The sequence below is a fragment of the Plenodomus lingam genome (genome assembly GCF_022343315.1).
Source record: "Plenodomus lingam strain CAN1 chromosome Unknown contig_14, whole genome shotgun sequence".
Lineage (NCBI taxonomy): Eukaryota > Fungi > Ascomycota > Dothideomycetes > Pleosporales > Leptosphaeriaceae > Plenodomus > Plenodomus lingam.
Genome location: NW_027093932.1, coordinates 1,127,974 through 1,153,630, shown reverse-complemented (window position 1 = coordinate 1,153,630; position 25,657 = coordinate 1,127,974). Strand labels below are relative to the sequence as shown.

At 52.4% G+C, this 25,657-nt stretch overlaps 13 protein-coding genes across 13 annotated transcripts; 6 read left to right on the top strand and 7 right to left on the bottom strand.

Moving 5' to 3' along the window:
• Window positions 1–70: 70 nt before the first annotated feature.
• On the top strand, window positions 71–937 carry IAQ61_002472 (uncharacterized protein; the record flags this gene model as incomplete). Its single annotated transcript, XM_003834323.1, has 2 exons — window positions 71–593; window positions 645–937. The coding sequence occupies 2 exons, from the start codon at window positions 71–73 to the stop codon at window positions 935–937; spliced, it is 816 nt and encodes a 271-aa protein (XP_003834371.1).
• Window positions 938–1,647: 710 nt separating this feature from the next.
• On the top strand, window positions 1,648–2,619 carry IAQ61_002471 (uncharacterized protein; the record flags this gene model as incomplete). The annotated part of the gene is made up of 1 exon (XM_003834322.2): window positions 1,648–2,619. The coding sequence occupies one exon, from the start codon at window positions 1,648–1,650 to the stop codon at window positions 2,617–2,619; it is 972 nt and encodes a 323-aa protein (XP_003834370.2).
• Window positions 2,620–2,836: 217 nt separating this feature from the next.
• IAQ61_002470 (uncharacterized protein) lies at window positions 2,837–3,052 on the top strand (the record flags this gene model as incomplete). Its single annotated transcript, XM_066095560.1, has 1 exon — window positions 2,837–3,052. The coding sequence occupies one exon, from the start codon at window positions 2,837–2,839 to the stop codon at window positions 3,050–3,052; it is 216 nt and encodes a 71-aa protein (XP_065954396.1).
• A 65-nt stretch (window positions 3,053–3,117) lies between these two features.
• On the bottom strand, window positions 3,118–4,769 carry IAQ61_002469 (uncharacterized protein; the record flags this gene model as incomplete). Its single annotated transcript, XM_066095559.1, has 2 exons — window positions 3,118–3,896; window positions 4,028–4,769. 2 exons carry the CDS (start codon window positions 4,767–4,769, stop codon window positions 3,118–3,120), a joined length of 1,521 nt encoding a protein of 506 aa, XP_065954395.1.
• A 344-nt stretch (window positions 4,770–5,113) lies between these two features.
• On the bottom strand, window positions 5,114–5,663 carry IAQ61_002468 (uncharacterized protein; the record flags this gene model as incomplete). The annotated part of the gene is made up of 2 exons (XM_066095558.1): window positions 5,114–5,334; window positions 5,492–5,663. The coding sequence occupies 2 exons, from the start codon at window positions 5,661–5,663 to the stop codon at window positions 5,114–5,116; spliced, it is 393 nt and encodes a 130-aa protein (XP_065954394.1).
• A 34-nt stretch (window positions 5,664–5,697) lies between these two features.
• On the bottom strand, window positions 5,698–6,945 carry IAQ61_002467 (uncharacterized protein; the record flags this gene model as incomplete). The annotated part of the gene is made up of 1 exon (XM_003834320.1): window positions 5,698–6,945. The coding sequence occupies one exon, from the start codon at window positions 6,943–6,945 to the stop codon at window positions 5,698–5,700; it is 1,248 nt and encodes a 415-aa protein (XP_003834368.1).
• A 687-nt stretch (window positions 6,946–7,632) lies between these two features.
• On the top strand, window positions 7,633–8,373 carry IAQ61_002466 (uncharacterized protein; the record flags this gene model as incomplete). The annotated part of the gene is made up of 1 exon (XM_003834319.1): window positions 7,633–8,373. The coding sequence occupies one exon, from the start codon at window positions 7,633–7,635 to the stop codon at window positions 8,371–8,373; it is 741 nt and encodes a 246-aa protein (XP_003834367.1).
• A 348-nt stretch (window positions 8,374–8,721) lies between these two features.
• Window positions 8,722–9,894, bottom strand: IAQ61_002465 (uncharacterized protein; the record flags this gene model as incomplete). The annotated part of the gene is made up of 4 exons (XM_003834318.2): window positions 8,722–8,992; window positions 9,079–9,278; window positions 9,521–9,784; window positions 9,817–9,894. Coding segments are annotated over 4 exons (813 nt in total), but the record flags the coding sequence as incomplete, so codon positions are not given.
• Window positions 9,895–10,347: 453 nt separating this feature from the next.
• Window positions 10,348–11,502, top strand: IAQ61_002464 (uncharacterized protein; the record flags this gene model as incomplete). The annotated part of the gene is made up of 1 exon (XM_003834317.1): window positions 10,348–11,502. One exon carries the CDS (start codon window positions 10,348–10,350, stop codon window positions 11,500–11,502), a length of 1,155 nt encoding a protein of 384 aa, XP_003834365.1.
• A 219-nt stretch (window positions 11,503–11,721) lies between these two features.
• IAQ61_002463 (uncharacterized protein) lies at window positions 11,722–13,367 on the bottom strand (the record flags this gene model as incomplete). Its single annotated transcript, XM_003834316.2, has 4 exons — window positions 11,722–11,959; window positions 12,007–12,597; window positions 12,654–12,868; window positions 13,101–13,367. Coding segments are annotated over 4 exons (1,311 nt in total), but the record flags the coding sequence as incomplete, so codon positions are not given.
• A 1,244-nt stretch (window positions 13,368–14,611) lies between these two features.
• Window positions 14,612–16,903, bottom strand: IAQ61_002462 (uncharacterized protein; the record flags this gene model as incomplete). Its single annotated transcript, XM_066095557.1, has 5 exons — window positions 14,612–15,052; window positions 15,109–15,361; window positions 15,420–15,537; window positions 15,610–16,475; window positions 16,707–16,903. The coding sequence occupies 5 exons, from the start codon at window positions 16,901–16,903 to the stop codon at window positions 14,612–14,614; spliced, it is 1,875 nt and encodes a 624-aa protein (XP_065954393.1).
• Window positions 16,904–18,488: 1,585 nt separating this feature from the next.
• IAQ61_002461 (uncharacterized protein) lies at window positions 18,489–22,178 on the bottom strand (the record flags this gene model as incomplete). The annotated part of the gene is made up of 4 exons (XM_066095556.1): window positions 18,489–18,812; window positions 18,870–21,595; window positions 21,645–22,074; window positions 22,161–22,178. The coding sequence occupies 4 exons, from the start codon at window positions 22,176–22,178 to the stop codon at window positions 18,489–18,491; spliced, it is 3,498 nt and encodes a 1,165-aa protein (XP_065954392.1).
• Window positions 22,179–22,553: 375 nt separating this feature from the next.
• IAQ61_002460 (uncharacterized protein) lies at window positions 22,554–24,034 on the top strand (the record flags this gene model as incomplete). The annotated part of the gene is made up of 3 exons (XM_066095555.1): window positions 22,554–22,703; window positions 22,786–22,926; window positions 22,991–24,034. The coding sequence occupies 3 exons, from the start codon at window positions 22,554–22,556 to the stop codon at window positions 24,032–24,034; spliced, it is 1,335 nt and encodes a 444-aa protein (XP_065954391.1).
• Between the last annotated feature and the right edge of the window lie 1,623 nt (window positions 24,035–25,657).

Sequence of the window (25,657 nt, the reverse complement as noted above, 5' to 3'; positions counted from 1 at the left end):
CTTCCTTCACGTGTACCTATCACACAACCCCACTATTATCACCGAGCTTAGCGATTCAACAAAAATCAGAATGGGAAACCTCTTCAGCAAAGAGAAACCTATATCTGCAGCGGCGATCGAGGAGATGTATGCCGCGCAAGCTGCCGCTGCTAGGGCGCAAGGTGTGAATCATCCCAGCGAAGAAACACCAGGAGAATCCACACACGAGTCGCAGGCCAACGTGAACGATCAAACGTCCGATTCCGGTACTGAGGTAGACAAAAACCCATTCGAATTGCCGCACAGAGACCTCATAGCAATCCAACGCACGATCGAAGCCCTGAGCGGTTCCGTTCCACAGAATTCGGCTGTGTCTGCAGCATGTCACCTCACTTTGGCAGTCCGTGCCTATTACGCAAAGGCTGCCGGAGCTTTCGAATACGCCGTTGCTGAGCTAAGGAAGATGGGAGTTATCAATGTAGCCAAGGTCCTAGCCGCATGGATAATGGCACGCCAGTGGGAGACAGCGGCCATTGTTGTTCCATTGATCCTTGTAGCCTGTACGCCCGCCGTACTTGGAGTCGTGGGCTTTGGCTCTGGTGGAATCGTAGCAGGTAAGCCATAGCATTAGTCAAGTGCAAATCAGACATACTGATAATAACCAGGAAGTATCGCGGCTGGTATTCAGGCGGGTATTGGCAACGTTGCTGCTGGATCCACATTCGCCGTTCTCACAAGTGCTATGATGGGCGGATATGGTATTTTCCCCGTGTTTGGAGGGGTTTGGGGAATTAGCACTATGGTTATGGGTGGTATCGCGCTTTGGAAGCGTTGGAGAGGCTCTGGAGATGACGGCGCGGACCACGACTGTCCTCTTGCCATCAAATATAATGATGAGGATAATAGCAGCGACGACGATAGCGATGACTCTGGAGCGAAGGGAGTCATGTGCAACTGAGACATTGCTGCAGAAGACGTTAGTCTGGAGTTTCCGACGAGTGTCGCATGGCCTTGTGTTAATGTGAGGAGGCCCCCATATCTCTTATTAGGCCAACTTGGGTATACAACAAGGGAATCGGGAGTCAAAATATTGAAGGGTGCCCCGAATAGATTACTTGAGTACCATGGATCTTCCAATCACTGCCACTTTAAGCAAGTCAATTACATAGTGTTTGCTTGCTTGTCCCGTCACTCGCATCGAGCGATTTTTTTGCTCTTGCCCACAGGTTTTATGAAAAGAAAATCATGTACAAACTAAGGGAGAACTCTTTGATCGCAGATTCAGTTTTAAGTGGGTGTTCCGTAGTCATACATATGTTTTAGGGAAAGAGGAGTCCATTTTGGAATGCTGACAAAGAACGACGCTTGCCAGGCTTGGAAAGCTTGTCTCTGTCACCCGTAGATGCCTCACCCTCCCTCCGGTCCAGAAACCTGTCAGCACCTCATGCCTCCAGTGCGATCTCGAACGACAAATTTCAGGGAAGACGGAAATCCTGTTCTGAGTGTGTAAAATCAAAACGACGATGCGGCCTCGAGAAGCCTGTCTGTGCTCGATGCAATAGGCAACACTTGACGTGCGCTTACCCATCACAGCCTCGATCAGGGGATGCAATATGGGAAGATGTTCTTCAAGAGCAAGACGGTATTCCCGAAAATGCAAAAGCTCCCATGGTTATGGGAGACACAGTGTCCATGGACATGTCATTCAACCTTGACCTGGCCACTCCATCAGCGGTACCTTCGTTTCCAGATTCCCTGGATTTCGATATATTAGGTGGCAGTGGCTCTTTGGATACACTTCCAAACATACTCACTGACCCATCTCATTACCAAGGATTCATGAGCGTAGCTCATATTGCAAAGGAAAGAAGTTCTTCTTTCTCTCCGGAGACTTTATCGCCCTTTGCAAAGTCCAGGGTCGAGTACTGCTTCGAGCAATGGAAACTAGCCCCCAAGATGATGGTCGAACAGAACTGCACACATTGGTCGCATGTTCAGCTTTATGACGATTATATGCCCAGATCTATGCAAGATGTACATGCGTCATGCGCCTTGTACATTACCAGGAATGGCAGGAATTCCACCATCGTTTTCCAACACATCAGGAGTAGACTTGGCGAGCTGATGGCTACTCCCATACCAAGTGCACCTGTCGATTTGCTGGCACGCGCTCAAGCGCTCATGCTGTATCAAGTCATGCTTGTCTTCGGTGGGGACATGGGATCTTATCAACAGGCTACAGATTTGCACCCCCATATTGAAATAGTTGCTGACGCTGTTCGGCTCCTTGCTGCTGAGCAGGAGGACATCAAAGGGCCACTGCAATTTTATCCCAGTACTGCAGCTCGTGCGGCGTGGCGGACCTATATTTTCCAAGAGTCGCTACGCAGAACACTGTTGTCGATATATCAAATCGTCACCATGTATCACCTGTTGAACGGCCAGCTCAGTTCCTGCGATTACAGAATGGCCAACGGCAACAGAGTAACTTTATCAGCACATCTCTGGGCGGCGACTAGTGCATTCGACTTTGCAATGGCCTGGAATAACAAGAATCACTTTTTGGTCAAGGATTTGGACTTTTGCATTCTTTTGCGAGACGCAAAGCCAGACGACCTGGATGTATTTTCCAAGATGTAGCTAACATCTCTGCAAGGGTATGTACTTTGCTTGCGCTCTGTAGGATACAAAGCTGACCGTCTCCGCTCCATACAGCATTGACGACGTGCGTGGCTGGTTGCATATACGCGGAGCAATGCTCTGAACTTTTCGCTCAACTTCGAAAAGTAACTCTCTGATCAAAATCAAAGACTACCCATATCCAGACGAAAAGTCAAAGTCAGTGTCCAGCCTCCCGATGCAAATCGCAACGATCCGAGCAAGAAAAAAAAATGCCGTTTCGGATGAGAGCTTGAAGGTGCAGCACACGAAATGTCTCGAGGTGAATACAGACCAAAAGGTCAGTCCCAGGATGTGGATAACCCACAATGTCCAAGAACATGCCATCAATCAGCGATCCGTTTATGCGATCTCCAAAGCTCAGAAGGCGGACGATGAAGCGCGACATATATGACTTCAAATATCAGCATATTTTCTTGTTATCTCGAATTTGCTCACATACCGTCAAAACTTCAAAGGTCAATTGCTCTGTGTGGAAAGGTTTGCGCCTGGCAGAGGAATGGTCGGAGAGGCCCAGAACTTCTCGGCATCCTTGAGGAATTGCGTAGCTTGTGTCTTGTTGTGGGAGGTGATCCAATCCACTTCATCTTGACGCAACGGGTGGTGACGCCACCAGCACTTCTGTCCCATCTCACACATGTTATCAGTAAGGAAGGTTGCGTAACAGAGTCCCAAGTCATGGTTACGATCTCCGCAGTAGAGAAGCGGCTTGACCTTTCCATGGCAAGTGCTGAATTGCTTGTCCAGACCACGAGCCGGCATGAGCTTGAGAAGACGCCCGTCGTACCTCCACAGACTGAATGCCGTGACTGGAGCTGGGAGAGGCATCTTGGGTGCTTCGATAGTTGGGATTATACCTGTCTGAGCGAAAGATTCAGGCGCAGGAGTGTAATGCTGGGATTGCGCTTGTGGTAGAGTCCTGCGATCATACCTCGCGTCGTTGCCAGGGTAGCAATCGTTGGAGTTTCCTTGCCCAATACCGGCGTCATAAGACTGGTGATTCTCCCAAGCAGCTCCCTTGTCTTGCTGGTTTCGGGTTTCATGGTGGTCTTCGTTACCATTCTGCCACTCGTGCGACACTGGAGAGACAGCAAATTGCCAACTCGAGGTCTCGGACTCTGCTAGCCTCTCCGAGATTTTTCTCACATCAGCGTCATCGTCACCATAGTCTACTTCGTCCTCGGGCGGGTAAACGTGGTCATGAGTTGCATCAGTATTGGTTGTCTGTGCCTGCTGCGCTTCGTCACGACGCTGTTCCGAATTCCACTCATTGATATGGTCAGGCCGCTGATTGCTGGACCAATTCTTATCGTTGACTTGCCAGCGTGAGTTTACATGTACAAAACACACCACGTGTGGTGAAACATACCGTATTGATCATCGTGATTGCTAGATGAGCCTAGCCTACCGCAGTTCTGTCCAGACTCCTGTCGCACTGGAGAGCGGCTGCGGCTGCGATAACGTGAGTTGTACGGATTCCATGTATCGGCTTTCTTCCCATGCTCATAGCGACGCTGTTCCCTTCGCGAGGCTGGCGAGCGGTCACGATAACTTCGCTCTGAAGTGGAAGAAGTGGTAGGTCGATAGGAATCACCACGCCTGCTGAAGTCACCGACCCGATCAGCTCGAGGATGTCCCTCGTCCCCACTCGGGCGCGGGCGTGTGAATCCTTCGTCCCTATCATGCATCCGAGCAACTTCATCGCGGCCACGTGCTGGCAGTAAATGAACATCTTCAACCTTCGAAGTGACAACTTCTGGTATCGGACCATTCCATGCTTTATGGACAATCTTCGAGTCGTACGTACTGACTTGCATGGGCTCCAATCCATTAGGCAAGCCTTCTTGCTGGTACCTTTCGACTTTTCTCAACGCCTTGCGCACCGCCTTTGCCTTTCGATTGGCCATGATGCGGGCGACCTCTTCGGGGGTCTTGTCCGGCACTTTCGGGTAGTACTTTGCAGACTTCTCCTTCTTTGAAGATGAAGGGCCGCCGGGAGGGGGTGGCGGAACATTAGGGGGCCTACCAGGAGGGGGCGGAGGTGGGTTCGAAGGTCCATAGACACCGCTTGCCGCTCCTCTGAACTTCGATCCTGCCGTCTTTCGTGGCATTTTCTCTTCTCAGAGATATCAGGTTTTTCTAGTGCGTACGAATTGGGGGTTTGGAGAGAGCGGAGCGAGGTGTTGATCAGGACGAGTGAGTAAACATGCAGTCAAATGTGCCAAGACGAGAGGGGCGTAGGTGCAAACGACCTTCACCATCTGGGCAGGACCTTATTGAGGCTGAGTACGTTGGCCTGGAGATAGATATTTACAAATATTACGTCATTGGGTTGTACGTCTTCGTAGTGTAGGCTCCGGATACACCCTCTCTCCAGGCGATAGGGACGGGCAATGGCGGCCTCATACAGATGGTCACATATCTACAGCGGATGAAACGCCTCCCACAGCACATTTCACGTAGTCAAGAGCGCATTCTCAGTGGTTTTCATCTCTACAGCCTTGAAATGCAGTTCCTGAAGACTCTGAGCCAGACTTTGGACATTGTTATCTGCCCCAAAGGCAACTTCTAGCATGATGTTACAAATTAAAAGCAAATGAGCTACTGTTGGATCTACATACTCGTATTCACAAATTCTACAGACCGAGAGCTCCAGTGCTGGTGTTGAAGTCACGCCTTGCCTATAATGTAATCCAAGCCGCAATCTCACAGTCACTTTGAATCTTGATATTGTCGGCTGTCAAATGGTAGAAATAGCAAAGTAAATGAGAATACTAGACCCACAGGTCACGCGGTAAAGCAAAGATTTGTGAAACATGTTGCTGAACAATACATGGGACATCAAAAGCTTCATTGCTCATGTGGTTGTGTTTTGTAGATATAGTCAACTGGATTGGGATGGATACAGGCGATGATGGGGCACATGGTCTGGGAAGTGAGGTGAGTGAGGTGCTAATCAGCACAGCTGCGTCTGGCATGGGCCATCTCGCAACAGGCTGCATCATTGCAAGTACATGCTATGGTATCTTTGACGTGAAATCAAGACGCAACAACATCCAACACCCTCCTCTCCTCCTTCCTCAACTCCACCCACCCGTCCTCCTCTATTCTCACAATCTTCCCATCGATGCAAATCCGACGCCATCTTGCCTCTGTCTCTCTGCCTTGAAAATCAATTCTCAGGCCATCGATATCCTCATATCTTACATTTCCATCCTGGACATGTTTCCCACCCTGATATGCCAACCCCATGATCCTCATTGCTTCGTCGCCAGTCGTTGGTCCAAAATGTACGAGTCGTAAACTACCATCCAATGGCTTCGAGTCAGGCGATATGCAAAACGACTTTTCAAGATTCGACACCAGGGTTGCCAGAACGTAGAGATGCTCTTCTTCAGGAATAGGGGTCCATTTGTCGTTCCTGAGCAGCGAAACGCTGGCCTTGTAGGGATGGGGAAGTGAGCCGTCAGCGGGGTACAAGGCCTCCGTAGCAGCCATTTTAAAACGATCAATGCCGAATTTGCGGTAGGCGGTTGTGTCGCTATCTGCTACGAGGGAGGCGTGCATGCCCCAGCTACATACTACAGCTCCATGGAGGATGGGAGTTCCGTTGGGAGTTTTGGGTAGTTCTTCTTCTTTGCGGGCTTCGTCGACGAGGAGACGAGCGCCCGGGGAAAAAGATGCTGTGAAGACTGGTAAGGGTCTGGCGGTGGTAGAGGAGAGGGATTGGAGACCCCATGTGTTGTCTTTTCCACTATTGATGGAGTGGTAGAGGGCGTTGGCTGTGCCGAGGGGAAGAAGAATGACCTCTGGCGCTACGTATGATGGTCCTGCTGGTTGTGCGAGGAGGCCATTGACCAGATCTACGATTCCGCCATCACCGGATGCCAGGATGATTCGCAAGGGCTTGCCATTGTTGGCTTGAGGGAAGAGCAGGTCACTGGTGAGTTCAAGAATGCTTGTCTCGGATTGTGTGGTGTGTGTCTTTAATTTCGACAGCACATCTCGGCCATAGAGCTCGGATAGGATTGGCGATAGCACATGTTTGAAGAAGGAGTCTGCTTGCTTGTGGCCGGAGCCTGTCGAGAGTATGATATGGGTCTCGCGTAGTTCTGGGGGAGTTGCCCCTGCCCCTAGCGGTGTTCCATTGTGCTTGCTGACGCTGACTAGGCGCGGTGGACGAGTAGCGTCAGCGTTCTGCTCCAGAAGGATTGTGGCTTCACAGCGTCCATCCGGACTAGGCAATGTAATTGTGATTTCCCTGCTCTCTGCTTCCAAGTCGGCCATCTTGGGGGGTAATTCTGAAGCGGCTTAATTTGCTGCGTAGGTCAGATTGTCGAAATCCTTCCAGTCTTCTTCTCAGACTTGTGCAACGGCAGCCCAAGGACACAACTGGCTATAGTTAGATTGTGGTAAGCGGACGTCTGAGGATGACGCCGAGTTGTCGTTGACATGACCACCCAGCGCGCCTTGCCTCTTTCGTATGGCAGATTGCGCTAACCTCATCTGTTGGCTGACAGCCAGCTGCCCAAGACACAAAAACAGAGACATGACTACTTCAGTCGCACTGCCAAAAAGATGATTTCTCCCGCCTGTTTATCTGGGCGTGTCTAGTCTGAAGGTTGGAGATCTTTGTTTGCTTGTCTTTGTATTCGTTCGAGAGGCCTATTGGAAGGCGTTACGTCATCCTCGCACTCTTGGCGACACTGAGCGTGTCCAGCACAGCCGCGCTCCTCAGCTCTCTCTGCCCAGCATTTCGAACATTGCGGCTTGTGACGCGCACACTGGATCGACACAACGACGACACCGCCCGCTTGACGCTCCACCATTGCCTCACTTCACTTCAGATTGCAGGACATCCCACATCGCTGACTTTGGGCCATCCCACGTCATCCGCGCGTCCAACTTCACCACGGCCACCACGGCCTATGCGACCCTCATAAGCACGCTCCAACCCCCACCTCAACCACCACCATGAACGGCTGGCTCGTCTTCGCCATCGTCCTGGTACTGCTCCTCTCCGGCTCCTACTTTGGCTGGTACTTTTACGCCCGCTGGAACGCCAATCGCAATGGCCTCCCCCCACCCTCTATGAACCCCCTCGTTGCCTTTTCCAGCTCCTCTGGCGCCGCCAGTGCTTCAAACTACCCGGGCCCTGCGCCCGTTGGTATCAAAGGTTGGCTCAGCGCCCAGGTGTACAAGTTCAAGAACCGAAATAACCGCTACACGACTGGTGGCGGCTTCGAAGAGCCTGCCTATGGCGCTGGCGCGACACGCGGTCGTGGTGCGGGCAGCCGACTGGATCCAGACGAGGCATGGAGTTCTCGTGTCGGCGACGAAGCCTACTACGAGGAGCAGGAACTTGGCCTTCACGAACCGGCCTCTACCCATGCCCAGTCTTCAAATCCGTACCAGAGTACCACGGCGTATGGCGGCGCTTCCGCTGGTCTGTCGCAAGAACCGAGCCGTGGACGGAGTCGGCAGCGCGACTCATACGATGAACAGCTCGATGCGCAGAGTGCGCGGAATCCGTTTGGCGACGACAATGCGACGAGTTTGAGGGGCGTCAGTCCTCGGCCTTTGGGCGGAGAAGATACAAGTTACCATGGGGGCGCGAGCACGACGGCACCCAAGCATAAGAAGCCAGGAAGTGTGAATAGCACGGATAACAGTCCGACGGAGAGTCGGAGGAGCGTCTTTAGAGAAGGTTTATGAGTGGGGAAGGTGGTAGGCTAAATGGAGGGCATGGGTAGAGCGAGTACCTGATGATTGTGCTTGGCGTTGTTCGGCCCGCTGGAGCTTTTTCTCTGGTTTTAATATTCGATGGGTATATACTTTGTAAAATGTGGTTAAGCGTTGAGTTTGTGCTTGATGTGGACTAAAATTTCTCACGTGGTGGCTGTCAGTCATTGAAGGAGACGACAAGGTCAAGAGACGTTATAGCGCAGACTTTTGACGTTTCATTCAGCCGTTGGAAATGTTAAATGCATGCAAGATGCCTATACCTATCTCGCCCGCCCTTCCCATCTATGCCAATATACCCTAGACAGTCAACTTCGGCATCTACAGCGCGGGCGCCACGCCCGCCAACCTGACCACGCGCTTCAAAGTTTGTCCAGGCGAGGGGACTGGAGGACGGTCGGGGTTTGCTACTGGTTGTGGCTCAGTCGAGCAGTGTAGTTGACACCACCGTGGTAAGATGTACGCAAGGCCTGATGAGGATGTTGTGTCGCATGTAGCAGAAGTCTTTCCACTTTGCAGTGCTGTAGGCTGAGCAGTGTGGGATGTTTTGATGTCAAGGGCTGGCGGAGCAGGATGAGGTGTGGTGGTTTTGCTGTTTCCTTGTCGTCTTGGTTTTGTCTTCTCTTTCTTTCCCACAGTCTCGCTTGCATGCTAGATCGACTCGCCTCACACACTTACAACAACAACAACGCACATTGGATATTCGCTCCGTCCATCGATACTTGCCACGACTGCTTTGAGGAGCAGTGAGAAGTTGCAAGCGACAAGATCAGTGGCGATGTTGGCCAGACGCCGGGCATGTCACCTCGCACATGGAGGTTCGTTCCTGCCCTTTTCGCCATCCCACGTCCACTCTCCAGCAACTTCATCCGGGGCCTCTATTCCATCTCTTTCTCATTGTCACAATCTCTCGTAGCTGTATATTCGATATTCACGCGACGCCGCTAGCGCCATCTTTCAAAGTCCTTCATCAAGACACCGACTGACTTGCGCACCACGCAAAGTTGGCTACAAAGGCAACTATCCCAGCCTCGAGAAAAAAGGATGAAACGGACAAGAAGAGGCTCCAAAGAACTTCACATGGCCAGTGACTCGGGATTCAATGCATCACTCTACTTACAACAGTCGAAGCAGAGGTTGACAAATATGAGAGGGTTATACGTTTGAGACTCAGCCCCTGACGCCGCAGGCTCAACAGTATAGTTTCCTGAACCCTTGTGCGATGGGCACAAACTTCTTGGTTACCAGCCGGAACAGCTTCTTCCCGGTATGGCGTCACCACCACCACCAGGTTAGGACCGAAGAGGCGGACACAAGCACACTGGGTGGGATTGGCTCCGGTGCCTGGTGCGGCCTGTGGGAATGCCATGTCAAGAAGATCAGTCTAGTCGTGGTACCGTAGGGCTAGGTAGGTACTCTAGCTGCAGGATCCTTGAGATCTTCAGCTGCCCCACACTGTCGACGCTCGCGCTGACAGCTGCCGGCCTGACAACACTAGTGGACTGTGTGGCGTCTACCTACCCCAACCGAAGGACGCAATGCGATACTATGGGCGTTGATGAAGTTTGCGCGGCGCGGCTGGCTATTAATGGTACCGGTATTGCACAGAAGTCGCTCATCAACACTCAAGTCACTCAATAGGCTCACAAGCTTCCAATTATCGTCAGTATTACTGTGCCATATTGCAGTCTGACCTCATTCTCTCATTCACGTCCGCCACGTGCATGACGCGTTTCGTCACGGCGATCTCGGGCTGTAAGCTCACTAGCTCTTCCAAGGAAATCTACACACGGCCAGGCCAGGGTCCGTCTGCCCTGCTTATTACTGCCACCTGATAGCCGCTTGGGACTTTCCCCTCCCAAGCGCATCGCCTCACTTGATCACATCTCCAGACTCGATCTCTGACCACACAATCGGGCCGGCGAGCGTCGCATTTCTATCCCCAAGATGATGCGCAAACGGACTTCATACGTGAACATTACGCCCATTCCATCCTTCATTCCGCGCCAGCTCGCAATCGACTTTCTACACAGCCATGGCGAGATCATCGAGCTGAATCCTCTTGTAACGGGCCATACGCCCATCAAAGCGCCGCGCGATGCGCCAGCAGACGAGTTCTATTCGACCTGGTACGAGATATCGCAGCGCATTCAATATATTCCAGGTATTGGGAAAATGGGCAGCGGGGCAATCAAGTTTCGCGGCGTCTTCCATGACCTACCATTTGGCCTGCAGACACATACATATGCGCCGGCCAATGTTGATCTTCGCAACAAATGGGAAATCAGAGGTAACCAGCCTGGTGAACCCCCGGAGCCAAAAGAGTTGGGATCAGGAGCGCCACCAGAGGGTCTGTACATTCGTGAAGAGGTGGAAATCAAGTGCAATGTCACCATGATCAGCTTCGTGAAGAAAGAAATGAAGGCAGCTGCAAAGGTCATGGTGGAGCGACTGGTCAAGAAGGCGGAATTGCTCGACTCGGGCGCATTGCAAGGCATGATGGAGAATGGAAAATTGACGACCATCAACCCGGCGGATCGATCGCAATATGGACCATTGTCACCACGGCTATCTCCCAGCCAGCAGTACCAAATGCCCATGTCGCCAACTAGGTCGCCATCGTTCGCAAGCAACACTCAGCCAGGGCCGCCACAGGTGCCTCCGAAGCAGCTTATCGGACAAAACAACGTGGTCATGGAGTTACCAGGTGACTTCTACCACCCACAAGCTTCTCCGGGATTCCTTCATCCCAACGACCACCGCATGTCAACAGCGACAGATTCAACGCAAAATTCACCACAGCCGCAAGATGCTCGATGGTCACAAGCATCACACAGTTCAGCAAGTTCGCGACCAAGTTCGTACGCGCCTTCAGAAGGTATGCGATCACCTGGCCTTGAGCAGAAGTCATACACATCCGAACTACCGACCATGGAGGAGACGGGAGAGGAGCATGATCACCGCAGGAGACGCGAAAGTGATCAGCCGCCGCCGATCCAAAAGTACGCGTACAATCCACAGGATTATGCAAAGATGCAGTATGCTTCCGCACCAGCGTATACACCGTACAATCCGCAGCAGCATCCTCATCTTCAAAGATAGTTGATCTCGTCTCTGCCTCTTTTCTTGGCTGTAGTTCTAGTCTGCGCGTCTGGCGTTGGCTTCGGGAACTAAAACAATGTTCTGTTATAACCACGGCGTGTTGAACAATTGTTTTCTGCGTCTAGATATCCTCTTCGTTTGGTCAATACATTGTTGTCTTTTGTGCAACATCTTCTCCGATACCTATCATGCAGGCTACGGCCCCTGGCGCACATGCTTCTAGTATGTATATCTGAAGCTGTCCAATCCCTCGAGAATGATTTCGCCACGATTTGCCTTTTTGTTCTGCCGGCAGTAGTGCAGCAGCATCAAACATGTGGACAAGATGAGATACAGCTGAGCGCCTGTGACGGCCCACAACCCAGTCCTGTACGCCGGAGCATCCTTCTCCATGAAGACGGTCGACGCATAGATGCCACCAACCGCGCCGAATCCGACCTGAAGACCAGATGCCACCCTGAAGAAGTCAGTATTGCAAGGTCAGTGCAAGGGAATTGTACTTACATTCGCAAGCTTTGCCCACGAATGTTGTTTGCTTGCCACGCCAACGCTGGCGGAATATTGGCATTCGCGCCTGCAAGCCCCATGAATATGCCAAAGTAGCGGGCCTCGCCATTCGTCGCGTATGCCACGATCATAAGGCCGATGATGCCAACCAACGCGTTCAGGATGATGAATAAGGAGCGTGTGCGCCACTTGTCGGCTGCCCACGAGCAAAACATGACCCAGGGAACCGCGGCACATGCCGGCGGCGCAGACATGAGAAATGTCTTCTTGACACTGTAACCCAGCGAGCCTTGCAGGATAATGGGCATGAAGAAAGCGAGGGCATAGACAATGGTGGTCACGGCGAAGAACTTCATGGCGAATGCCCAGAGTTGCCATCGTGTGCAAGCTTCAAGAAACTTGGCTACGGTCAGCTTGTCGTACTCGGAATCGTGACGATCGCGTTCCAGCTTGTCTTGAATGGCCTTGACTTCGCTGGGCTTAAGGAAGGGCATGCGAGACTTGTGGACTTTGTCTGGGAAGTCGACAATTAAGAGACGGCCCAGGACGGCGAGGAACATGGTCATTGCGCCGTTGATGATGAAGATCCTGGATGGAAGTCAGTGACTGGTTCTGGTGATGTTCAGTGTGAAATATTGTCTTACCATCGCCAACCGAGCCACCCATTCTTACCGCTGAGCGTCATGCATCCGTACGCCAGAATCGAGCCAAAGCCGTTGGCCAAGATGTTGATGCTGTAGAAAGCCACAAGTCGTTTCTGGACTTCAAACCGCGTATACCAGCACGAGATGAGATATACACAGCCCGGAAAGAAACCCGCTTCAAACAGGCCCAGCAGCAGGCGACAAACGACGATATCCTGTACGGTCAGCCGTCAGCATAAAAGCAATCTATCCTACTTGCTTGAAAAAATATTACTTGATCACCCAGCCGATACATGAATGAAACGACAGACACAAGAAGAAACAACAATAAAAGAACAAACGCAAATCTCTTCTTTTTCCTCCCCGCTAGGCCGCGTGTCGGATATTTGAATCCACTATCAAGTAGGTGGTATGGTGGTACGGTAGTACAGTAGTACTCAAACCCACGGATAAAATAAACGTCCCTTTGCATCCAAACAAGAAACCGTAGTCATACCCAGTATCCCAAAAAACCTCGGCATTATCTTCCCAATACTCATTCCACACACCACCACCCCCTCTCTTTATACCCCCTTCCTCTTCCCCATCCCAAGCTACTATCCCTCCCCCTTCCCCTCCCCTCCACTGCCCAGTTCCACCCAAGCCTCGGCGTCGCTGCATCCGCGTAGACGATTGGCCGCCTCCGTCCCCCGCGTTCCTTGACATATGGTGTGGCTGGGGCTAAGTTAGGGATACGGGGGGTGTGATGTGTGATGTGTGATGTCGTGCAGAAGAGGGGTTGTATAGAGTACTCCTATGTGGGTTAGGGGATTTTTGGGCTGGGGAATCGTGGTGGTGGTGGTGGTGGTGGGGAGGTGGTGCGGGTGAGAAAGTTGGAATGAGGGTGAGTCGAGTCGTGGATGGCGAGTAGGTAGGTTAAAAAAGGTGCGTGGATGGAAGGGTTTTGCCATGTCTATGAAATGAGATTAAAATATATAGATAGGGGGAGATGGCGTTGTAATACCAAAATCTGCGTATTTTCATTGTGATTTCTGATATCGTATTCTGGGTGTTTTGGCTGGTTTTGTCATGTTGATCGGGTGTTGTTTTCTTGGCTTGGGTGTATTACTTTCCATCTGCTTTTACCCTAGTCTATATCCTGTAGCTATAGTGGTTTCTATAGGGTAGGTTTGTGTAGGGTTATACCAAGTTATATATTTAATGTTATTTAGTTCATCTTTAATGCAACGTAAAGAAAAGAAAAGGGATAAGAAAAACTAGCAAAACAATTCCCGTCCTCCCTGTTTCACTAGAATGTGTATATTATGCACAGATAGCCTAGGATATGCTATATACGTTAATACTCGCTTTTACATAGAGCAGAGATTTGCGGTTTAGTGGAGTTTTAGTTAAGGATAGGGATAAAGATATATATAATACTAACATACACACAGTATATATGTATAAATGCTAAATTACATCATCACCACTGTTATTATCAACCTCATCATCATCATCACTCCACTCCATTTCTACACCCTACATCCTTATCCTCATCCTCATCCTCATCCTCATCCTCATCCTCATCCTCATCCTCATCCTCATTCTCATCCTCGACCCCAGACCCCACATTTCTACTTCTCTCTTCTACGCGTAGTGCAGTGCAGTCTGCAAAGACAACAAACGGCTCTGTCCAGCCACCACCACCACCACCACCATCAGCCCTAACCAGTGACCATACAATTCTTCCTCACATCACGAGGTCATGATTCAGTAATACAAAACACAGCTTCGGCCTTTCCTTCCTTCCTCCCTTCCTTTCTTCCTTCCTCCCTCCCTCCCTTCTTTCCCTTACGACAATCACTGCAAACCACCACAAAAATAAAAGCCCATACACCCAGACCCCCCACCACACTACACCCAAATCATGAAGGTACAACAACAAGAGCAAAAAAGATGCCACAAAACTACCACTACCACTACCTCGTCTTCTTCACCTCGGTAGCCCAGCCCTCGATTCCCTCGCCTTTACTCCCCACCGGAATGCCCAAATCCACATTCTCCATACCCTTGGTATCCTTCAACCATTCATGTCCCGCCATGCCCCCTGCATTCGCCCGGTCGACAGGAAGCAACTCCAGCATGGGAAGCAAAAAGTCTGCCACCTTTTTGCTCTCTTCGGCCGGAAAGTGGTATTTTTCGTGCAGGACATCGGGGAGCGCCCAGTGTCGCAAGCGGTGAATGTTGCGCAGTTCGCCCTTGCGGTTGAAGATTTCTTGGCTCCATTTTCCGGATAGGCAGAGGGATTTCGGAAAGGTGCCGAGGAGTTCGATGATTTGTGCAATGTGGTCATCGTCTTTGCCGTATTTGGTGCCGGATTGGGGATCGAAGAGGTAATCGCCTGTGATGAGTTCAAAGGTCTGTGAAGTCGGTCAGTAACATGAGGGTTGACAAGACGCGTACTTTTGTCACCTACCATCGCAGCCATACTCCAGACATCGGTACTGGCACCCCATTTGCTGCCCAGTATGACTTCTGGCGACCTATACTGCCGTGTTTGAATGTCGTTTGTGAAGTGATGGCCGACCCAGCATGCATTACCGAGATCCGCAATCTTGACGGATATCGTCTCAAACGCCTTGTCTGTCGATTCTTCGAGTTCTGATTTGGCAGGTGCACTCGTGGGTTGGTCCAGGTTGATGCCTGATACTTCTTTTGTGAGGAGGTCGCTAGCCAGGTTAGTCCATGATGCGGAGGGATCCATGACCAAAGAGGCCAGAGACTTACGCCGTCTTTTCCCGCTGTTTCTGCACGTCGTCTTCGCTTGCATTGGCTTTCAAGCCAAGCCGTTCTGCCATGGAGAGGTTCGAGGCGGGGTTGGAGGAGGATGCCGAGGAGGAAGTTGCTAGAGCACCACTCATTACAAGGCCGTCTTGAGAAGTGGTGGGAGTCGGAGTACTCGTGGGGGAATCTTTACCTGTGCCTTGATTGACAATCTTGTTGAGACTCGAGGTGCTTCCCATACCTGGGAAGCTGTTGATGTCTGCGTGGTTGAAGCTGGCATTGAGCGGGCTCGGAAGCGGCTGGCTGCCTGTGATGAGGGTCCTCCGTCTCCGCCTGCCGTTACGACCGCTGTCGTCACTGTCCTTTTTCTTGGGCTCATCCTTGACATGGGTCTTGACAATCTGCTCGACGTCGCCAATCTCGATGAGGACGTTTTCGGGCTTCAGGTCGGTGTGGATGATGCCGCATTCGCGGTGGAGGTAGTCGAGGCCCAAGAGGACCTGCTTTGTGATTTGCTTGACCAGCGGCATCGGGATGCCCCGGTGGTTCCAGCGCTTGATGAGCCCCAGCAGGTTCTCACCCAGAACTTCAAAGACCATGCAGACGTGGACGCCATTGGGCCCTTTGTGATTGAAGGAGTCGAGCAGGCTGACGACGTGTTTACGGCCGGGGTGGTTGACGTTGGCCTCGACGACCTTTTTGAGCAGCTTGATTTCGTCGAGGGCGGTCTCGGTGTAGTGGGCGGCCGAGCGGACGACTTTGAGGGCGACATGCTTGCCGTTGGTGTTGTCGCGCGAGAGCCAGACGGTAGAGAAGTGGCCCCAACCTAGTTTGCGCACAATCGTGTACTTGCCATCCTTGTATTCTTCGCCGACCTGGACAGGGTGATAGCCGCCCTTGCAGTAGTCTTCCGAGTCTTCTTCGTCGGCCGTGTTGTCTGCCTCGTCTACGGAGGAAGACGACGAGTCGGGCGAATGGCTTAGCTGGCTGCCGTACATCTTATGTTGGTTGAGGGGCGAGTTGTTGCTGTTATTATTATTGTTGTTGTTGTTGTGAGCACTGCGGGGTTTTTGTTAGTTTAGTACGAGAAGGAGGGTTAAGCAAGGATATCATGATGAGTGACGGCGCGGCGCTGCGACTTCTTGGATACACGAGTCACTCCAGTTGACGAGATTCTGCTGCAGCCAACTCTGCATCTGGACCATGACGACTAGGAATGGGGCGAGCCATCCCAGTGAAAGGGAACAGTGAGGGAGGGAGTAAGAAAAAAGAAGAAGAAAAGAGACGCACTTGTTAGCGTGGGAGCCCGTCGAATGCGGCGATGCATTTTGACCTGCGGCGCCCTGCTGCTGCTGCTGCTGCTCCGTGGTGATGATGGGCTTGAGGTCCTGGCCCTTCCGGCGCTTCTTGCCGGCGCTGCCATTGGCCGCCTGTGCAACCTGCTTGGCCTTGTTGATGGCCGCCTTCTTCATATCGGTACCGTTCATCCTGCCCGCCTTTTGTAGGTCTCTGTTTCGTTGCCCCGCGCGCTCGCTGGCCTGGGTTGTGGCTGACGGCTGACGGCTGTTGCCGTGTAACTGGGCGGGAGAGAGGGAGAGAGATGGGGAGGGGAAGGGGGAGGAGCGGGGAGGGGTGGAAGGAAGAGAGAGGTGGGGTTGGTGGCGGGCACTCTCGAGGGAGACTCGTGGGGGGGGGGGGGATGGGAAGATGGAAATGGAGGGATGTTAGGCGGCGCTGGTCCTGACAAGGCGTTGGGCAGCGGTCATGGGCCCCCTTTGCGCTCGTCTCCTCCTCTACCGGTACCTAGACCTAGACCTAGACCTAGAAGAACAAGAGTGATGGATGATGGCAGGTCAGGTCAGGACGAGGGGAAGAGGCGCCGTCGATTAATTTGTGACCACGACAACTGACAACAACAACGACACCACCACCAAGAACAGCAACAACAACTACGACGACGACTTGGACGACGAGGGAGGTGGCAAGGGCGTGTGTGCGTGCGTGCGTGCGTGCGTGCGTGTGTCTGTGTGTCTGTGTGTGCGTGTGTGCGTGTGGGCTTTCTTGTGCGGTTGTGTGTCGCGCTGCCTCATGCGATTTCTTCCAATTGCGAGTTGAGACAAGAGTGGCGGCCAACTTTAGCGTGCTTCCCCCTCGTTCCCCCAATTCGTCGGCTAACCAAACACCAGACCAAAAGCTGTGACGTCGCGGGAAACAGCAGAAATAGTAGGCTTCCTTTCTCTCTCTGTCTCTCTCTCTCTCTCTCTCTCTCTCTCTCGCTCTCTCGCTCTCCTGAATTCGATTGATTCGCTTCGCTACGAAACGGGCAAACGGCGTGCTGCTCACCTGCAGCGTGCCAAAACAGTTTGCTGGCTGATTGCAGTCTTGGCTCCCGTCGGAGAATTGGTGTGAAGAGAGGCTAGATGAATGATGGATCGCTGGATGGCTGGCTGGCTGGCTGGCTGGCTGGACGAGATATGAGATATGGTAGAAAAGGAAGAGTGCAACGCAATGTCGACGGTGACGGAATCCTGCCTTGAAATTCGCGGCTTCTAGAGTTCCCGGTAGGTTGGCTTCACTCTACCTGGCAAGCCCACGAGTGAGCACAAGTGGGCTGGCCCGTCCATGACATCACTTCCGCCCCCCCTCCATTTCTATGGCACACATGCATCGCTTTCACCTTCACGTGACAGCTTAGCTGGCGATGGATAGCACAAACGCCGTGTCCTCTTTTGCATATACATGGTAACACGAGAAGATTCAAGAAGAAGACAAAGAGGAAGAGGATGAGGATGAAGAAGACACGGCACATGTCATTGGTCCACATCATAGTATATACCCACCCCTCTATCCACTACCACCACCACCACCACCACCACCAAGAACTACACCATCTACACTCACTGACTCCCCCCCCCCCCCAAACTCCACCACAACTCAACACATTACCTATACTCTACACTTACAAATACACCCTCTTTGCAGAACAAAAAGGAAAGAAATTGAAAATAAATAACATCCGTCGCTATGCAAATAACCCCCAACCCACAAGCTTGTTGCTTCTCTGCATCCTCATCACTTGGCCGACACCGCAGCCATCCATTTCTGCTCGTCCGTTTTGTCAAAGTGCAGCAACATGGCCAGCACCGGAATCAGCTGCTGCTGGTGCTTCTTGTCCCGTTGCTCGAGGAATTGCAGCAGCACGTTCTTGAGGTAGACATAGTCCATCGCCTCCCCGCTCCCACCCGCCGTACCAGGCCGGCCGGGTGCAGGCGACACCATTCGGGACCGTGACGACTCCACCGACGTACGCGAAGAGGGGCCCATCGTTGTCGTCGTTGCCGTCGTAGTCGATTCACCGCCGCGAGCTTTGAGCGCCCGAAGCTCCTCAGACATCATCTGTTACAAAGTCAGATGAGATCACTTCAACATCATCCAACCTGGACCTCCACCTACCTTGCCCGACTTTTGTACCTTCTCCAACCGACCTTGAGTCTCGTCAAACGCACGCCGCACCTCATTCTTCTCCTTCTCCAACTCGCGCGCCTGCTTTTCCACCTCGTCAAGCGCATCCCGCAGCTGACCCATGGCAGATCGTACTTCCACCACCTCTTCCCTGGCCTGCCCTGCTTTCCTCTCAAACTCGTCTCTTTGTCGTCGAAGCTCCTTTTCCGCTGCTGCCAGCTCCTCCTTGTCCTCGACCGCCCGGGCTTGCGCCCGTTCAGCATCGCGAACCTTTTGCTTGAGTTCTTCCAATTCCCGCGCTCGTCGCCGCCCAAACGTGCTGGCTTGTTCTTCCGCCCGCTCCCGCTCTTCCACCGCCACATCCAACCGTTCTTGCATCTCCCGTATCCGACCCTCCGCTCGCCCTTGAGCCTCGTTGAGTAGTCGTCGCATCGTCTCGGCTTCGCGTCCACGTTCGCTCAAAAGTCGATGAGCATCCGCCAGTTCCTCTTCCAGACTCTCGCTCTTGCTGCGCACTTCCTTCATCTGCGTGCTCATCTCTTGCGTCTGATCTTGCATGCTATTCATCAACTCTTGCGCGCTACTATACTGCGCCGTCTTGAGCTGAATCTCATCACGCAGCCCATCCGCTTCGCGCTTCAGTTTCGCTACTTCTTCTTCCAGAGCCAATACCTTGCTGCGTGCCATCTTGAGCTCCTCTTGTGCCTTGCTCAACTCTTTGCTCAACCCATCCCGGCTTTCCAGGACGTCTTTGCGCTCCACTTCCGACTTTTGAAGATCGCGCTGGATTTTGCGATTCGTCTCTTCCAGTGCCTGTCTTTGCGTCGTCTCTTGCTTCATCTTTTCTTGCAGAGCCTTGACGTCGCCCTCCTTGTCTGACAGTTGCGCTTTGTAGCTGGCAATCTCCGACTTGAGATCCTTTTCACGGCCTTCGAGTCTTCGCACTTTGGCCGTCTCTGCCGACAACTCCTCCTTGCTCAACCGTAGCTCGGCGACTTCTTTGCGTAGCGAGGTTAGTTCGGGCTGTGCCTTTTGCAATACTTCTCGCATGTCTGTGACATCCTTGAACCGCGACGCAGCTAGCTTTTCAGCAATCGACAGGTCTGTTTGTAATGAATCCACCTTGGATTGAAGCTGCTCGAACTCGGCAGTCAGTCTTTCTCGCTCCTGCTGCGAGCTTTCGTGTGCAGTTTTGCCCGTACGTAGTTCAGCAATCTCCGCCTCGAGCTTGGCCAGACTCTCTTGCAGGGCCGATTTTTCAGCCTGTAGCTGCTTCACCTTGTCCTTTGCTTCTGTATGCTCAGAGCCAAAGTCCAGAAGATCTTGCCGCAGCGTATCAATCTCCTCTTGCATGTCGTCTTGATCCTTCAACTTCTTCCTCAATATCTCCATGGAAGATGCCTTTTGGTCCATCTCGGCCTGAAGCGTCTCCATGGCGGCCACCTTTTCTTCCAACTCCGATTTGAGTTCAGCAATCCTCTTCTGTGCATCCTCCGCTTGAGACTGCGAGAACTCCGCATCGCGAGGACTGAGAAGGCCATTGCTGTCTCCCGCCTCGCTTGGCGTGGCCTCTGGAGTAGCAGCACCCGCCTCTGCTCCCTTTGCGCCTTTGCCCTTTTTCTTATTCCTCTTCTTCTGTGCTGCAGATAGAACGGGTTGTGGAGCCGCCAGCTGTGGTCGTGGCGAGGCAGATGCCGGACTAGTCGCCTTAGCCTTGTTGACAGCTTCCAACTCCTTTTGCATCCTTTGGAGATCCACCAAGGCGCTGTCACGCTTCGCTTCCGTATCCTTGAGTTGCTCTCGCAATTTCGCCATCAGACCATTCATAGTCTCATTGCGCTTCTCGGCCTTGCTGTGTGTTTCGCGTAGGTTAGCTAATTCAGCCTCGATTGTCTTGAGCTGTTCTCTCAACAATTGTATTTGATCGTCTTCCACAATCTTTTCGCCTTTTTCTGCATGCAGCTCTTGCAGCTCTTGGGTCGCCTTTTCGAGTTTCTGCTTGAGCTCGGCCATGGCCTTTTCGTCTTGCTCGTGGATAGATTTGTGCGTTGCCAATCCCTGTTCTGCGCTTTCCACTCGCGACTGGAGATCTGCAATCGTAGCACTTAGCTCCTTCTCCCGCTCGTCTGCCTCGCGTTGTAGTTGCTGGTGCGTATCTTTGAATGAATTGAGATCATTTGTAGTCGTTTCCAGGTTCTTCATGAAGGATTCTGCAGAATCTTGTGCGGTAGCCAGTTCATTCTTCAGCGATTTATTCTCCTCCTCGAGCTTCCCGATCTTCTCCTCGCTCTCTTGCAATTGCGACTGCAGGCGGGGCAGCTCACTGTCATAAGAGAAGAATTCCTCCGTTTCATCCGTCCTTTCCGTCTGCTTGGACGTTGTGGAGGGTGCTGTAGATTCCGTCTGGGTTGTAGAGTCATCTTGAACGCTCTCTGAAGCCGTAGATGGCTGCGATTTCATTGTCTCGACTTTTTCCTCGGCTGCCTTGGCCCGCTGCTCTGCTTCTTCCGCCTGCTTCTTGATCTCATCACGCTCCTTGGAGACACGCTTCAACTCCTCCATGAGCATGTCACTCTTGACATTCAGTTGACCGAGGTATTCGACAAAGGCGGCAGAATCGGCAATAGAGGTGAGGGGCGTGTATTCGCGGAGGGAGCTTTCAAACGTCTCGATCGCACCAATGCGGGCATGTGCGATGCGGTACGAGCGGAGGAGTTCTGCGACAACCATCAGCCATGGGCGCCCTTTTGGGCATGTTTCACCAACCAGTGTACTTGGGTTCTAGCTTGTCCAATCTACGTAGTCGTGTCTGAATCTCGGGTGACAGTTCTGGCGCCTTGTCTGCCTTGTCATCTGCTTGGGCAGCTGGCCCATCCTGAGTGTCGTCGTCATTCTTTGCGCCAGCGTTAGCCGACTGCGCCTTCTCCTTGGGCTTGGGCGTGCCGCTCCGACTTGGTGCATCGTCTTCCTCGCCTATGACGAACTCGGGGTCAAATTCCGAGGGGTCGGGGCCTTTGCCAGCTGGTGCAGTCTTGCCGTCTGCATCCTTGGCTTTCACTGTTCGTTTCGAAGGCGAAAGGTTGCGCGAAGTGGACCGGCGTTGGGTAGAGCTCGATCGCGCAGGCGCAGTTGGTTGCGTGGCCTTTTGGCGTGCCTGTTCCTCTGCTATTCTCTGATCAATGGCGCCGCGGATGCGCTGCCAGTTTCCGCCCTCCCAATCAGCCTACTGCAGTCCTGGACAGGTACAGGATAGGATGAGAGCGTAAAAGAGTCACCACTTACCTGGAGGCCCTGGAACATGATGGAGATGACTAGGTAAGGGATGCAGCAATAGGGCAATAGGTACAAAAAGGAAATGTATCAAGGCAATCAAGGCATGCTTCAAGAGACGTGGTGGTGGCTGTGACATGGACAAACCAACCCAAACCAAACACCATCTATCTATGCTGAGACGTATGAGGGTTGGCCGCTAGCCTCCAGCGGAGACGAACGGGCGATCGAGCGGCGGCGGCGGCGGCAGGGCGGCTGGACTTACTTGACTCGTGCCCTAGCGAATATCGGCCCAACTTTTTTTCCATTGTGCTTTCTGCAAGGCCTGCCAAAGTTCCCCCCCCCCCTCCCCACCATCGCCCTCACCACCGAACATCACAACAACAGCAAACACGATATCGCACCATGTCGACTGTCGAGATTGCACTGCCACTTCCAGTCCTCCCTGGAGGCTGGGCTGGTGACAAGGACTTCAAGGCTGTTGGCCAACTCAGCCAGGCCATCGACCGCAATATTGAGCCCGTTGGCCCACATTTCCTGGCTTATGCCCGCAGAGTACGACTCCAAAACATGCCCAACTCTCCAACAATCCTTCGCAGCCCATTTCTATTTCTCCTCACTAACAGTCGCATTACAGAAGCGTCACCAGCGCACCTTCTCCGAGGATGAACGCATCCAGGCCCAGGCCAATGTCAAGAAAGTCGAGGAAGAGGACCCTGACGACATTGACGAGCCTGAGGACCCCGTTTTGCTCCAGCGCGAGGCCAAGGACTGGAAGGTACGTCGATTCACTGCAACACCAAACGCTAGGCCTGTCATACGCATATACTGACCATGACTAGTCGCAAGACCACTACGCCGTACTCGGAATAACTCGTTACCGCTGGAGGGCTACGGAAGACCAAATCAAGCGTGCCCACCGTCGCAAGGTCCTCAAGCACCACCCCGACAAGCGCGCCGCTGCTGGTGGAACAGAAGACGATCAATTCTTCAAGTGCATCCAAAAGGCCACCGAGGTCCTCTCTGACCCCGTCCGCAGGAGGCAGTTCGACTCGGTTGACGAGGCGGCCGAGGTGGAGCCACCGACGAAGAAGCAGACGCAGTCGGGCAACTTCTACAAGCTCTGGGGCAAGGTCTTCGAAGCCGAGGGTCGCTTCTCCAACAAGCAGCCGGTGCCCAAGCTTGGAAATGCAAAGTCAACCAAGGAAGAGGTCGAGCACTTTTACAACTTCTGGTACAACTTCGACAGCTGGAGGTCCTTTGAATACCTCGACGAGGATGTGCCAGATGATGGCGAGAGCCGTGATCAGAAGCGCCATGTTGAACGCAAGAACCAGGCCGCTCGTCGCAAGAAGAAGACGGAAGACACTGCCCGTCTCCGTAAGTTGGTGGACGACTGCCTTGCCCTCGATGAGCGCATCAAGATGTTCCGTCAGGCCGAAAATGCGCAGAAGAATAAGCGCCGTCTCGAAAAGGAGGCCGCGCTGAAGAAGGAAGCTGAAGAGGCAGCCAAGAAGAAGGAGGAAGAGGCCAAAGCTGCTGCTGAAAAGGAGGCGGCTGAAAAGGCGGCCAAGGCAGACAACAAGAAGGCCAAGGAAGCTGCAAAGAATGCTGCAAAGAAGAACAAGCGTGTCGTTCGTGGCGCAGTCAAGGATGCCAACTACTTCCACGCTGCGGCTGATGCTCCTGCTGCCCAGATTGATGCCGCTCTCAATGATGCCGATCTCATCATCTCAAGAATTGACCACGAAGAGTTGGCCGAGCTGACGAGCAAGCTCAATGGTGAAAAGGATGCTGGCAAGATTACCCAAATCTTCAAGGACGAGGCCCAGCGTCTGATTGGTGCTGGCAAGGCTACGGCAGGGGAAGTCAAGTCTCTGGTTTAGAATGTCTAACCACTAGCTTGTGGTGCTGTGTGGATGTCGTGCTGACCGCATGTGTTCATATGGGGAGTTGGACGGTGTCTTGCCTAGACGTAGTACTTCTTGAAGCATGGCCAAAAGGGTTAGGCACTTCTGGCGCCAACCGAAACATGAGATGTTGACGATCCTCACGAACTCCAGATAATGCCTTGCCTAAGCATCATCAGGGAAGCTAAGGCTCTGAAATTGCCTTACAACGCTGTCCTAATATTGTAGATTTTATGCTGCTATGTAGAAGGATACAAAGAATGCTACCATGGAAAGTGTTGATATTGCTCAACTCTCGACGACTGACTTTTCCTCTTCTCGATTCGGTGCTAGATGAAAACTCTACAAACACTTTTGGCTGTCCTTGGCGACAATTCTTTGATCTTGGATGCAGCTCTAGCATGGATACAACTCGCTAAGGCTCCAGATCAGCAAAGTCCAAATGTCCATGTATTCCGCGCAAGGCCTGTAAATAGCCAGCTAAAGACATCCCAGCAAGGTACGTGCGGGTCATGAAAAGTACAGGATATGGTATAATGTAGAGTGAACTATTCTGCTCAAAGTTGCCCAACGAACGACTCCATGTCTGGGTCGGTGCTACTCTAGGCTAATGGCTGGCTATCCCCATGACTATGGATTTTGTATTACTAATAGAGGGGGTAAAGCAACAGCTTCTTGTACAACATCGATTGTGCAGTGTTTTTTTTATCTAACTCGTATTATAGTAACAATAACTCCAAGTGTATTTGCAGCACATTCTCCCTATCGTAGTAGGATTGCAGAAGAGCCGGGAAGAAGAGCGAGGGGCAGAAGAAATACTGTATCCGATATACGGTGTAGATGGACATTTCTATTTCACATGCGCGAATGACGGAGCCGGGCTATTAGTGTACGTACCGATACCTACCCGTCTTTCGTGCTTCATGCTTTTGTATGGCTTTCGTCTTTTGTACTCCATCTCTTAACGTGATCCTGGATTGGTCACTGTCACACATGCGAGTCGCATGATGCAGACGAGGATGTCGCAGGCTCATCATATGTAGCCCGAGAGGTAGACAGATAGCGTAAAGATGGTAGGTCGGGTAGGATAGGGCACAGGGTAGATTGAGTTACAGTATGTACTAGCATGTAGAGAAACTTGAAGACAACCTTGGAAGTCCTGGAGACCACCAGCTGGGCACCAAGACGGCCAAGCAGAGCGGGATGCGGGCCGCTTCCAACGAGGTTTGGGCCTCGTCGACATGAATGGGCCTCATGCCCTCTTGCTGGACTTGGCTGCCTCTAGGGTAACTAGGTAGGTAACCGTGGTAGGCAAACTACATACCTACCTACCATACCATGCAGAACCCTCTCTTCACAACACCACACCACACCACACCACATCACACACGTCCCCGCCATCCTTGAGCCGAACCCCTTCGCTGTTTACCTACCTTATCGCCCACAATTACGTGCCATCGTGTCCATCCTTTCATTCACTGCTACCCCGCGCATCAGCTCCCCCGCGCCAAGCCTCTCCCCTCCCCCAACGACAGCACCTGGTTAGTTGTGCAGCACCACCGATCACGCCTCTCCCACGCTGCCGGCCAACCTTGAGTG